Source organism: Manacus candei, unplaced genomic scaffold, assembly GCF_025592945.1.
Source record: "Manacus candei isolate 608988 ecotype Guabito, Panama unplaced genomic scaffold, ASM2559294v1 h1tg000096l, whole genome shotgun sequence".
NCBI lineage: Eukaryota > Metazoa > Chordata > Aves > Passeriformes > Pipridae > Manacus > Manacus candei.
In genome coordinates, this window is record NW_026138144.1 from 143,681 (window position 1) to 158,206 (window position 14,526).

The 14,526-nt window shown below is 50.0% G+C and overlaps 1 protein-coding gene across 4 annotated transcripts in view; it reads right to left on the reverse strand.

Moving 5' to 3' along the window:
• KANSL1 (KAT8 regulatory NSL complex subunit 1) overlaps window positions 1–14,526 on the reverse strand; it is a 102,375-nt gene that overhangs the window by 18,105 nt on the left and 69,744 nt on the right. For all 4 annotated transcript variants that reach the window (XM_051768688.1, XM_051768687.1, XM_051768689.1 and 1 more), the window contains 2 exons: window positions 9,900–10,041; window positions 4,925–5,029 (listed from right to left, as the gene is read on the reverse strand). In XM_051768688.1, the coding sequence (XP_051624648.1) occupies window positions 4,925–5,029; window positions 9,900–10,041 (247 nt within the window). The remainder of the gene's footprint in view (window positions 1–4,924; window positions 5,030–9,899; window positions 10,042–14,526) is intronic.

The window sequence follows — 14,526 nt, forward strand, 5'->3', positions numbered from 1 at the left end:
GGATTCTAGTTGAGGATTCTGCACTGTAGCCATGGATTTCCACAGAGGACTTCAAACCAGGGTTCAGGAGTCACTGTGTGAACATGAGACCAGGGACACAAGGAGTTCTTAGGGAGCAGCAAGAGGACGGATACACGGCAGCGCTTTCATTCCAAGATCCAAAGGACTTTAATTCCCCCCAGGCAACCAGGAGCATGAAAGGCTGAGGGCTTTAAGGAGATTTTAGCATTTTGTCTCCGTGGTGCAAACAAGTTCATCACCACCTGTAAACCTCGCAGGCTCTCCTGCAGTTTGGTTTGTGCTGAAAGGTCCCGTCCAAGCACTTTGGGGGAAAATGGGAGGGGAGGGAGAGGAGAACAGACTTGCAAAACTGAATTTGCATTTTAACTCCCTGCCTGTGCAAACACGGTCCCAAAAGCACTTTAGAAAGTGTTTTAACTGTGGGGTTGGGATGCAAGCAGGGCAAGTGTGTAATGCTAACAGTGCCAGATAAACACAAAGCTGGAAACACCTTTTTGGCAGAGGAAAGTAAGTAAACACTGAGTTAAAGACACTGTGCTCTACAATCCCTTCTGCCTTCAGTTTGAAACACGAACTGCCTGGCTCTGCAGGGAGCAGCAGGACTGTCCAAGCCTCCAAGGACACACCAGCTTGGTGCCTCCCACCAGTGGGATTCCTGCTCCCCATCCCAGCAGGTGCCAGCTTGGTCCAGCTGTACCACATCCCTGGCACTCAACACCCCCAGTCTCAGCCTTGCAGTCCCTCGGTTTTGGTGTCAGACAAGCTCCTCCCTGGGCTAAACTTCATTTCTTCCTTCCTGCAGCACTTCCCACACTCCCTGCCCTGTCTGCAGCTGGGGTTCCCCCTCTGTGCACACACCAGTGGTGCAACTCAAGTACTAATAAAAAAGGCAAAAGCAGAGCTCTGACCCCCATACAGATGTCCAGACTTGTCCCTGACTCCATCCCAAATCCATCCAGACTGCACTGATTAAATCCTCCCTGCAATCACCCCCAACTCAATGAGCAACTAAACCAGGCCAGGGCAGTGCTGGATTAACGGTTTCCAGAAGAGCAGAGACCTGAGTCACCCAGGGAAGGGCCATTTCCAACAACACAGACAACTTCTGCCCGGGCCTGTTTGAGGAACTTTGCTGGGGTTTCCACACTTCTGCTGATAAAGACGTTTCTTCCACGGGGGAGCAGAGACGGAATCCGACGGGATGGGACCGACCGGCTCATCCGCCACCTGGTCTGAGCAAGATCAGATCCCACCTGAGACACAGGTAAACCCGGCACCCCGGGGAGGTGAGGGCAGGGCAGCAGCTGAACACTTTCCCTCTGCTTTCCAGAGGCTTGGCACGGCTGAGCCCTCACGTGACGGCTCCGCCGGAGGCAGCCCCGGTTCAGCAGGGCGGGGACACATGACTCATAAGCTCTTTGGAAATCGGGTATTTATTTGCTTCTCCACAAAGGGTCTCAAAGGAGGAACTTCTTCTCCAAGAGCTGGCTCTGGCTCAGTGGTTAAAGACAGGGATAGAGGGTGACCTGGCTGCTTCCCGTGGAGGAGCTGGGAAGCATCAATCCAACGTGTATTTATCAGGAGCAGCCCAGGCTCAGCTTATCACCCCGAGATGGGTGTGCACCAACGTGGCCCACGAGAGCCAACACCTCCTGCACTCAGAGCTCCCACAGCAGCTCCTCCTGGATGCACTGCCCAACTCCATGCCATCCTCCAGGGCTGGCTGGGCACCGAGGCTGGGATCAGAGCAGCGTTCAGGATCACATCCATGCTCCTGACTGAGCTCTTCTCTGTGTTTTGGGGCTGGAACTCCAGGTCTTGAGGATCCACAGGACTCTTGGAGGGGTGTCAAACATTGAGCTGTAGCACATCCACTCATTGCACATGAAACCAGCAGACTACCAGGGGCCCTCAGGGCAGGAAAGCAGCTGTGTGTGGGCAGGGAGTCATGAGCCAACACCAGGAATGTTCCCCGTATTCCCAAAAAATCCCAAACAAAACCAGGCAGGGTCAGACCTTATCCTATTAATAGATACAACCCCCTAACTACTGACTATTTTGAGTGCACCCCCTCGCCAGACGAGCAATCCAAGCAAGGAATCAATCTCAACAGCCAAGTTATGTCTTCAGGGCTTCGTGTTATTTCCATCTTCAGGCAAAAATATTTATTCACCTACTGAGCTTCCAGTTCCCAACAGATATTCCCAGGCCTTATTTGCAAAGCCCTTCCCTCCACTGGTGACAGGATTAGTTCCTCCCAGGGATTATCAGCCACATCCCACGTAGGAAGCCGATGCCCAAGGACACGCATCCGGCCAAGGGAGGCACTCAGGAGAGGCTGAGATCCAAAGGGAGCTGGGGATGAGACAGGATGGATTCCTCCCCTTATTCCACGTTGCAGATGGGTCTCTAACTCTGCCAGTTTGGGGGGGAGGGGAAAGCCCCTAATTCTCACAGCCTGGAGAGTGCCAGAATGATAAGCACCTCTCCAGGAGAGGCCCCAGAGATACCATTCCAGTAAGTGTCCAAACGCCCCGGGGAAAGGGGCTAATCTCTGGCTTGGGCAGATCAAGGCTCTGACTCAACACCCCGCCCTAACGAGCTGCTCTAATTAAGCAGGAACCCTCCAGGCAGGATTCTGGTGGCTGACACCTCCAGCACCACCACAGAGGAGCTGAGAGTGTGGAATGACGTGTGTGTCCTCGTGGAAAGGGAATAAAACACCTTTTCCAGGAGCAGGCTCCAAGATGGGATGCAGGGCTGCAGGAGTAGCCATAAGAAAGTGCCAGGTGGGAACCTGCAGCCTGTGCTACGCTGAAAATGTTGTTTTTCACTGCTCTCAGTGTCTGTGATTTGTGTCATTGGTACCTCCAGACCTGCCAGAGTGAGCCCTGCAGTAATAAAAGTCTGACTGGAGAGCTCAGACCCGAGTGAAAGGGATGAGAAAAGGGAAAAAGCAGGAAATGAGTAAACACGGCAACAGGGAGGTGGCTGTGAGCAGCAAAAGAGAAGCGAGCAGCTTCTTTTCCATTCACCAGGAATCTACACCTTCTGTTCCAAACATTCCAAGATTGCCTAAGACAGTCTAAAAAAGGACAATGTGATGATTTTGTAAGCAGATGGAAAATGCCTTTACTATGTATTAATGCTACTTGGCCCTAAGCTGAAGGAGGGCAGATTTAGAGCAGGTTTTAGGAAAAATGCTTCCCTGTGAGAGTGGGGAGGCCCTGGCACAGGTTGCCCAGAGAAGCTCTGGCTGCCCCTGGATCCCTGGAAGTGTCCAGGGCCAGGTTGGATGGGGCTTGGAGCAACCTGGGCTAGTGGAAAGTGTCCCTGCCCATGGCAGGGGGTGGAACTGGATGGTCTTTATGGTCCCTTCCAACCCAAACCATCCTGTGATTCCATGATTCCATGTAGGGACAAAGTCAGGTGGGACACAGCCCTTCCACCTGCAGCTTCCCAGGTTGAAAACACACTCACATCAGATAAACATCCTGATTTAAACAGACAAGGAAGAAAATATTCTTCCTATCACTGATAAATTTGCTCATTTTTCTCCGTTATCAGCCTGCCATTCCAGATTAGCTCCCAAACAACAGCCAATCCATCAGTGCAGGAGCTGCTTCCGAGGCGAATCCGAGCTCGCTGTCACTGTGCTTGTTTATTACTCTCCAAGTGCTTTTTGGGTTAAAGCATGAAAAGGAGAGGGGGGGAGCACACAACAGACAGACCCCACTGCTCCAACCCAGACACTGCGTAATGCTCGTGACTCAGTCACGGCTCCTCAGTCCCTGTCCCTGCTCCCCAGCTCTGTTCCCATCACAACCACCAGCCACTGCTTCAGTCGTGAGCAAAACCTGCCCTTTGTACCAAACTCCCCGGCAGTTCTGGGCTCAGCTAATCTGCTAATTAAAGACTTAAACCCCAAACACACCCCTGAAAGCCAGTGTCGAGCAAGGAGGGGTTTTATTCCAATCACTTGTCATAACCCCTCTGCGGCCCGGTGTTAATAACAAATTTCACTGTATTTCATGTTATCACTCAGCACCAGGAAATCCTGGACAATGTCTTACCAGGGACAGAGGAAAAAACTCCAAGTACAGTTTTATGGTCCCTTCTAGTTAAGTTTTTTCACCTGTGTCAACTACACTGAACATGAACCTCCAGCACTCCCACTGCAGCGATGCTCTGTTTCTCCCCAGACGTGGGATTAGGATAGAAAAGCAGGAATGCTGCAGCTTGGGACAGAAAAGCAGGAATGCTGCAGCTTGGCAGCAGAAGTTTGAGCCATGCAGGGACCACCCTTCTCTTCGTACTACACGACAACTTCCAAATCCTCCATTTTCATACGTCGACGTGTCCCACAGGATCAAAAGTAATCACAGGCAGGCTGAGCAGGCCTTTAGTCTGTGCCCTACATTTCTGCATTAAATAATAAATACCTGGCACTCTGCATAGTTTCCAGTGCATCTCACTGCAATCATTAGTGCCCTTTCCAAGGGGGAACGCTCAGGCAGATATTAATAGCCACATCTTTAGCAGTCTTTGCTAATCATGGTGCTCCCAGTTTGAGGTACTTTTTTTGCTGGAGGGAAAGGATTAGTTGGGATTTTAAAGCTTCACAAAATGCTAATGCATATTACAAAGGTGCCCCCAGGAACTCTGTTCTAAAAGGTGTTTAAATCCTATTGCTTATTAACACCAAGATAACGTGGGAAGGGGCGAGCTGCAGACCGACAGAGCAGCGATTCCCACGGGGACTCAGGGAGAGGAGCTGCTCCAGGAGGACAGTCCCACCGTTGGAGTATCCCTCTCCCCCACAGCTTTAGGGATGACCCTTCCCTTCCCAAAATTTGTGCAGGTGAAGCATCTGGACTGGGTCAGTCCCGCTGCTGGCACTTACCAGCCGGTCAGCCCCAGGCTCCAGCTTCACTTCGGCTCTAACGGGACGGGACGAATCATCTACTGCAGGATCAGGGGGTGACGCTTCACCGAGAACTATCAGCCCCTGGAAGAGAGGGAAGGGAACAGGAATTAACTGCGGGGCCTTCGGTCTCCACAGGGGAACTGCACATCCCTCATCCCTCATCCCCCCTCCCGCCAAAACTCCGACCGCCGCGATTTTCAGATGTGATGCCAAAGCCAGTCCCTGCTGCCTGGATTTTCCTGACATCGCAGCTGAACTCAGGGAGGGGAGGACAGTGGCTGGAGCCAGATCACGTGCCTTCAGCCCATTAACGGGGCATGTTTAGCTCCCTCTCGGGCAAAACTGCTGAACCACCGCTTGTGTCCCGCTTCCCACCGCTCCCCTCCCCTCCTCCCGCAGGAACTCCGGGAGCCACATGCCAGCCAAGCCAAAGGGAACGTTCTGCTGGAGCACAGAGCAGGAAGCGACTGCTTTCATCCTGCAAAGTGGAACTCGCCACCTCAGCCAAGCAAACAATTTTGAGTGGGTGCCAAAAATCTACAGTCAAACTCGTTACTCTGAGCAGGCATTCCCTCCCCCCCCCCAAAGAAATGATGTTCACAAAATTCAGCAAGGCAAGAAAAGCACTGATAAACAAGGCACTGCTCTGAACCAGTGGGACAAAGCACAGTGGCAGAGCACTGTTATATCAGGCTTAACAGATGTTGTCCTGTTCATGTTTCACTCTAAGTGAAGTTTAAATCTTAAGGTAGGACTGCTTTGCCCTTTGAAAAACACAAAGTGAAAGAAAATCACTGTAATGATGCATATTCTGAGCTATATTATAACAAAGCAGGGCAAAATGCACAAGATTAGGGAGCTGGTAGAACCTACAGGCCATGAACACGGCCCAGGACAAAGACAAGCCCCAACAAGTTTGCATTTGGTCAAACAGAGAACTGTGAAAGGGCTGCTCAGATCGAGAACAGGCAGATCAGTCATCTGGAAACAATTCTGGAGGTTGAACGGTGTGTCACAAGAAAGTGAGCCTGGAGGGGAACCTGGACACGTCATCTGGAGAGAGGAGAGAGCTCCAAGGCTTCCCTCAAAGTCACAAAGTCAGATCTCACATGGCCAGTGGCACAGGACGCCGTGGAAGTCGCCTGTAATTCTGTGGCAGGGGGTTGGAACTGGATGATCTCTAAAGTCCCTTCCAACCCAAACCAGTTTGGGGTTTTATGACTCCAGTGCTGATCTTTTGCCTCGACACAACGTGCTGTGCAGCACACCCGTGGTGTTCCACGAGGATCCTTGTAGCCCACAGTTCAGGGACACCTCATTTTAAAACAGTTCATAAACTAAATACAACCGTAGGTGGCCTCTGACCAGCAATGAGGAAGCAGCCAGAGCCTGGAATAAACATGATGATGGTTTTCTAGAATTTTCTGACGTCCCAGAAGGACGTTTAGGGGATGAGAGAGGTTGGAAGTCTAAACTCCAGCACTGCTGGGATTTTCCTCTGCTCCTGAAAGATCCTCCCTGAAAACAACATTTCACCACTACTTCTAGAGCCACCCTAGGCCCTGCTGCAGCAGAGCTCAGGCAGCTCCAAAAAAGGGAGAAACTGGGACTGAGTGCAAAATTGGAACCAAGGAAACTGCTTCCCTTTGACACCCCAGAAAGCAATTGGGCCTGGGCATCAGGAACAGAAACTGCCACCAAGGACTTGTGAGGAGGAAGAGGATGAAGGGAGCTCTTCCATGCCCCAGGAAGGAGCAGTGATTCATTTTACATGCTGTGGGTATTTGTTTGGAAGCACATCCCTTTAGTGGTGACTCTGAAGCAGAGGCAAAGCTTAATACAGCCTTCCCTGCTTTGCTTCTAAGAGTTTTAAATCTCCATTATTTACACACATTTTGAATAATAGAGGGGAATTAGAAGGGCAACATCAAATTTCCTTTCAGGAAAGGAAAGTGCGTCTGAATTATTCCAAGATCCCAAAAACACTTTCCATCAGCATTCTTCAAAACAAAGAAAAAAGGAAGGTTCCCCTACAATGTTTATAGATGACTTTGCTGCTTCTTTACTCCCATTTTTATCACTAATTATGGTACTAATGAGAAGTCAATCATATAGATCTCAGACAGACAGATATTGAGGTAGATTTTGGATGTCTCAGAGTCCTGGGATCAGCAGCAGCTTCTGCCCAGGGACTAGAGGGTGAAGAAAAGGACTGACACACATTAAAACACATCAGGAAGGGACTGAGCATCCTGAACAGCCCCACTGAGGGACAGTAGCATCTCTTATCTCACCCTAAGCCCAACACAACCACTGCAGACACAGGAAACTCATGTGAGAGCTTCAAATTCTTCCAGCAAGAGGCTCCTCCTCACTCCCACCCCACCCTTCCCATCACGAGGTTCTCTTGACTCAGCAGCTCGAGCAGAGCAGAGCACAGCCCTCCCCCAGGGGACAGGAGGCTCACAGAGCATCCCAAATCCTCTGGGGGAACACAGTGAACCCATCTGGGATGGTCTGGGAACACGTGGGGCCCAGGTCTGCAGAGATGGGCAAAACAACCCTGCTTTTAAGGGGTTTCAGTCAACCAACTCTGCCACTGCACAGAATTCCTGCAAGAGCCCTTCATCTTAAAATACCTCTTAGTCCATCAAAGAGTGAAGCTTGTGAGAGGCACAGAAAGAGAGGAAAAATGCTGTTTGTTCCTCTCCAAACACGGGGCATCTGCCACCCACACAGCAGGGAGGTGCAAAGGCTGGGTGTGAAGGGGGACCAGCTCCACACCACGGCCCAAAACAGCACATTTGTGAACAGAAACCAAACCTCCTGATTGCCTTCACTGACACCCAGACCTTCAAATCAACTGCACACACCCTTCCAATCCAAAGGCACAACAGCCTGCTGCTTCTGAGTGCCTGAAAACAGGGTATCCTACAACCAACCCTGAGCACGTGTTCCCTGGTTTGTTGTTCTCCACATCTCACCAGGCTCCAGCTGAGCTGATCCCAACGTGCCTGGAACACAATTCCTGCTGAGACACCCAGGCAGCAGCACACCCTCAACACATGAGGTTATTTTTGACTGCCTGGTCCTTCCCTTGCTTTGATCTGACACAGCAATGTGTTTTTCTTGAAGGGTACACTGGGCTGTAAACTCTAACATCTAAAAGTAATTAACCTAAAAAACAAACAAACAAAAAGACTGAAATAGAGTTTCTTCGAATTTCAGAACTTGCAGAACTTTGAATTCTTGCAGCAGTAACATTTTAACCTCCTTATGGCCAAGTAAGCTGCAGTTATGTTGACAGAAAAAACAAGGTGTTTCCAAATTCTTTAATTGTTTTTCCTTGTACAGTCTGAAGCCAAATCCATTCCAACAAGCCCATGTTAGTGAAACACGGGGTTGTTTTTCTAGTTTCCTACACTTGTCCCAAGCTCTTTTCTGAATCTCACTCTGGGTTTTTCATTGATGAAAACAGAGGATGTTGTACAAGAGCTCGATGACAGCTGGGTGCAAGAGGTGTCTCCAGCAAATCCTGTCAGAGATGGGGGGTGTGATACTCGTGGTTCATGTTTTTTCTTGTTCAGGCAGAACAGCCACTACCCAAAACTCTGAACATCTGACCTCCCCTGCACCTGAAGGGACGTGTTTTGTCTTAAGTTCACGTATTGGGTTATCACAGTTGAGGTTTTGTTTGAACAAATCAAAGGAGTGACATCCTGTTTGCCAAAACCTCTGCTGGATTTCTCGCCTGTCCTTTCAGACCTGGAGACTGCAACCTCAGATAAAAACACATGGGATGCTTGCAGCCATTACCAGGCCATTCCATGAGCCTGTCACGTTGTCATCACCCAGTGAAAACCCTGAACCTTCATGAGTTTTCTCATTTCCTCCATTACTTAACTTTTAGCACATAAATGTTCGGATATTTTGTATTTTGTACTTAAAAATCATGTTGCAAAATGGGCTTTAAGACAGAAGGAAGATGACTCTTTGTGAAGAATCATTGATTTGACACAGAGCCAGTTCCCAGCAGCCTTTTGGCCTAATCTCAGTAATGGATTCTGCTCACAAGCCGTGCTCTTCCACCTCCTCATTCAGAGCCCTCACTCACTCAATGAGCCTGTTTTTCTGCACAGCTGCATCAAAGTCCAGCCTCCCTCCCCTGCCTGTGCTCTCTACCCCCTGGAAGCCTCTCCCCACCACCCCCAGAGCACCACACATCTTGGGAAAAGCATTTGCCAGGCTGAATTCCTGAGGATCTCTAAGTTGATGCAATACTATGAGCCTTCTTGCCACAAACTCCAGACATTCCTCCCTCCAAGGCCTGACATTTAGATGTGCATGCCTGAACAAGCCTCAGTAACAATTCCTTCCCCTCATCCCTTCTCTGCTCCCCTCCACTCTCCCACCATCTGAGAGTAAGTCTGAAAAAAATAACTCCTTCCACAGAGAAAGGTCAGCATCCAAAAATGGCCTTTTTTCATGATTCAGACTCAATTTTAAGCCTGTGCTGTGTGATAGCATCTGAACTAACTTCCTCTACAGTCCCCTCCCTTCCCCAGTTAAGTTGTTCCTTATCCCCATCTTTAGCTACTCCCAAAAAGAAAGAATGGGAAGGTTTTAAAAGAAAAAAAAAAGCCAAATAAAAAAGAGAAAGGCTTGAGGAATGGGGAACAGCATCACACATGCAACAGCAACAGCTCTGTTCAGCACCAGAGACTGACTTTAAAGCAAGGTACTGCTCCCTCCGTGTTATCACGTTGAACCAGGGACAGGAATCACACTCAGCCCGAGCCAAATTGCATCACAATCAGTCACAGCTGCTTTTGGAGAGATGCAGGGGGGGAAAAAAGCATCAGACTCCACATCCACCCTCTCCACTGCACCAGGAGAGAGCCACTGGGAGGCAAAGCAGAAGCACAGGTATCCAAAGGCATCCTGGTCTCACCTTATTGGCTCTGATCTGCTTGTAGATGTCCGTCTGCTGCCGGATCCGGTATTCCAGGTCCGAGACGTGGGCTTGGAGCCAATTCCAGCGGCTGACGATGGCTGCCCGGTCTGCTGCCCACCTCCACTCTGCCCTTCGCCTCCTGGGGAAACACAGAGGGCACAGGGGGGTTATTTGGAGTGCGGTTTTAATGGTCCAGGCCACAAAAATCCAAGCAGGATGGATGGAGAGATGACAAGCTCCATCCTGGGTGGCACAACTGACACCACCTCACCACTGCCAATCATTACCAATGAACTCCAGACATGCTGGAAGGGCCATGTCTCTGCAGAACAATTTTCAAACAACTTTTGGTGCCCAATGACTGAAGTCCTGCCCATGCAAGTGTTAAGATTTTCACGCTCAGCTGAAGCAGCAGCTCCAGTCCCACCTGGCCACAATTGCCAGACCCACTTTTCCAAGACTTGGAGAAAACCAAACCATCTGCCCTCCCTCCTCGTTGAAAAAATCCATCTGTCCTCCCTCCTCTATAAAAAAAAACCCTCTGTCATAGGCCCCAAAATCCACCTGAACACCACAATCAAACCTCAGTGGCAGGTTTCACAACCACCATCGTTGGGGTTTAAGAGTAACTGCGTGGAGAGGAGTGACAGAGCCAACAGCACCTGGCACAAGGTGCTGCAAAGGACAGGCACCAGCAAAGTTGATTTCTGCATCTGATGGAAGGACCAAGCAAATAAAGAAGCCAGGAAATAATATCAACTGTCATCAAAACACCCTTAATCTTTACTGCTGCACTCCAGGGCAGAAAGGAACACAAGGATGGTAAGGCATGGATAAATCCACGGCTCCACTCTTCACAATTAAAGCCTTAATATCATGAAAATACACCCTAAGCATCCCAGTTCCAGTGCATAAATATTAAGGCTGCCCAGAAAGGAGGAAACCCCTGACATGGTGCAGAAACAAAGCACCAGCAGGACGTGCTGACAGACCCAGAGCTGCTGCACAAAGCCTTCGCCACAGCTGGATGTTTGGCAATTAAGAAATTAATCACAGAATAATTCCCTTTGCCCACCTCTCCCCCTCCTTCTGCAGCAATTTTGAACCAGCCTGGCATGTGGGGCAGGGGAGTCACTGCAATGTCCAGATGTTTCCTCCAAAATCCAACCAGAAAGTCTTGTGCTGGGATTAACCCGTTTCGGAGCCGAAAGCAGCCCCTGCAGCAGAACCAGCACATGGGGAATGAGGTTCAGTCCTGAGGCTGCCCCAGCTGCAGAGAAGGGAAGGAGCAGCAATCACCAAGTTCTTAGAAAAATCTGCTCCTCCTGAGCCTCTGCCCTGGTTTAGTTGTAACTGTACCGAGTGCACTCGGCTAAAAATGAAAGAAATACAAAAAAGTCCCAGGGCTATTACGAGTTTCAAATCAGATAATAGAAATACCTTGAATAGGAGGAGTTGGTTGCTTGGAACTGCAAGTGAAACCCATGAATTTAGAGCAAGACACGTTATCCATATTCCTGCTGGACCTTTTGGCTGCAGTGCCAACACAGACAGGGACAAATTCCCACCAAAACAGGTGACAGCATCCTCTGCCCACAGCCCTCCCAAAGACCATTTTCAGAACAGCTTTAGGAATTTGAGTCCTTCTCTCTGCAATATTTCCCTGTGTAAAGGGCCTGCTCTATTTTTATCAATGCTGACCTTATGCTTGGTGGAAATTTTACAATTTGTTGCAGCTGGATGGCACAGCAAGGCCAGATCTTAATCCTGCATCAGCAACACCGGGAATATCCAAGAGAAAGCTGGAGGGGGACTTGAACAGCACAGTGACAGGGCAAGGGGGAATGGCTCCAAACTGCCAGAGGGCAGGGTTAGATGGGACACTGGGAAGAAATTCTTCCCTGGGAGGGTGGAGAGGCCCTGGCCCAGGTTGCCCAGAGAAGCTGTGGCTGCCCCATTGATTCAATATTTAATAGGTACACCTGCAAATAACCAACTCTGCTGGTGGATGGGCTACCCCTCCAAATGTTAAGGATTTGCACTGCTAACATCATTGCTGTTCTAAGAACCAAGTCTGGACAGAATTCCATTTCCAGGGACAGATGCAGTGCTGATGACACAGCCATGTGTCCCTTTTCAGTGAAGGATCTTTATCAGGACCAATTTAGAGATCAGTTTATATGTATTTTATATCCTTCCAGTGCCCAAAGGGGCTACAAGAAACATGGAGAGAGACTGTTTCCAAGGGCCTGGAGTGACAGGACAAGGGGAATGGCTTCAAACTGCCAGAGGGCAGGGTTAGATGGGACACTGGGAAGAAATTCTTCCCTGGGAGGGTGGGGAGGCCCTGGCCCAGGTTGCCCAGAGAAGCTGTGGTTGCCCCACTGTTTTCAGAAGTAAGTTTTTAGAATCAAACGCTGCTGAGAGCACGTTCCAAGTGCCACCTGCCCTGACTGCCTCTGCAAAAACTGCAAAGCACCTCTGCCTGTTAAATCCATCTCATTCTCTTGCTCAGATTACACAGAAACTGAGATTAAGTATGAAAAAATAAAAAACAAACCACCTTCCACCCATTTAGTTCCCCAAAGCGACATGGCAGCACCAGCCGCAGCAAACCCGCTCCTCACCTTAAAATCAGGACACATCCTACCCCAGAAAAGCCCACTGGATTTAGACCAAAAATAACCCAAGGAAGCGAAACACAGTAACATACACTTCATCCTCTGACACCCTGCGGCAGAGGGGGAGGAGGGGAACATAATGATGGCTCAGCCACACTTTCCAAAACAGCACCGAGCGTAGTGTGGGCTCTATATTTAGAACTGAGCCTTTTCAGAGCCTGTTCAGTCACACCCTGCACTGGGAGGTGCTGTCAGCAACATGTATGTCGTGTGTGTTCTCCTCATGTGGATCAGCTCTTGGGTAACCAGCTCTGTATATGCTTTAGCTCTAATAGCTGTGCAAATGTTCTGTGAAAATGATTATTTGCCTGTCTGGCATTAGAAAGGAGCGACCATACACAACACACAGAGTCTGCAGTGACCACTGGGGATCTGAGACCTCAGCTCTGGGGCAGAGGGAAACCCACTCCTTTCTTTCTAAGCCTGAACTACCTGAAGGGAGCCTAAAAGAAAAGAGGGACTTTTTATAAGAGTATGGAGTGACAGGACAAGGGGGAATGGCTTCAAACTCCCAGAGAGTAGGTCTAGATTGGATATTAGGAAAAATTCTTCCCTGTGAGGGTGGGGAGGCCCTGGCACAGGCTGCCCAGAGAAGCTGTGGCTGCCCCTGGATCCCTGGAAGTGTCCAAGGCCAGGTTGGACGGGGTTTGGAGCAACCTGGGCTGGTGGAAGGTGTCCCTGCCCATGGCAGGGGGTAAAACTGGATGGTTTTTAGGGTCTCTTCCAACCCAAATCCTCCTGTAATTCTGTGATTCCATGTAGGGACAAAGTCAGGTGGGATACAATCCTTCCATCTGCACATTCCCATGTCGAAAATACACTCATGCCAGATAAATATCCTGATTTAAACAGACAAGGAATAAAAGAGACACCTTCCACTAGCCCAGGTTGCTCCAAGCCCCATCCAACCTGGCCTTGGACACTTCCAGGGATGGGGCAGCCAGGGCTGCTCTGGGCAACCTGTGCCAGGGCCTCCCCACCCTCACAGGGAGAGATTTCTTCCTAATATCCAATCTAAATCTCAGCTTCAAATCCATCCCTCAGCCCATCCACCCACCAGTCCATCCTGCTTTCTGTTGAGTCCATGCATTTGAATTCCAACAGGAAGGACAGAGACAGCCCAGACAAACTGAGGGAATTAGGGATTAGCAGACTTATTTTTCACCAGGAGACTGCCCTACTAAAGGCCCAGCTGCAAAGTGAGCAGAGCAGATCCACCAGCTGCTGCTAAACCATCCTGACAGTGACATGGAAGAGCACAGAGATGGAGTGAGAACTGAGCTCAGACTGGAGAGTCACGGGCTGAAGGGGAACTCTGTTATCTGAACCACCTGTAGGAGTCAGCAGGAATGGATGAGGAGCAGCCAGGGTCTGCAGGGAGATGGTTTCTGCCACTCTGAGCACCTGAGCAAACCCAAATCACCGGGATGTGAAATGAGGAACAGCAGGGCACGCTGGAAGAAGAGTCGGTACCAGGAGAGAGAATTGCACTGCAGAATCACTAAGCAGCTCTGCAGGCAGCCAAGAGAGAGAGCTGGAACAGCAAGGGGAGGGTTCACTGGGAACCAGGGAATGCTTCTGGCAGCAGTGCCAGGGAGCCAGCACATCCCAGGATCCGGGAGCCCTGGGATGTTCACTGCCGGCCCCTCCCATCCAGTGCAGATGCAGATTAAAGCCCCAACACGAGGCATAAGCTCCAGCTTTCCAGGCACTTTCCATATGGTTCCCCTCCTCCACTATTTACTGGCATATTCCCATTCCCATATTCCAGGGGACTGCTGTCCCCTGGAATGCAGTCACCTACCAACAGAGGCTGGGTTTGCTCTCCCCTTTCCTACACAGCTTTCAATGGGAAAAAATCACCCAAGAGGGGTTCAAAGCTCTGGATTCTGAGATCTTCTCCCTGGAGAAACAAACCTCAGCCTCTCTCACCTGCCAGAGGC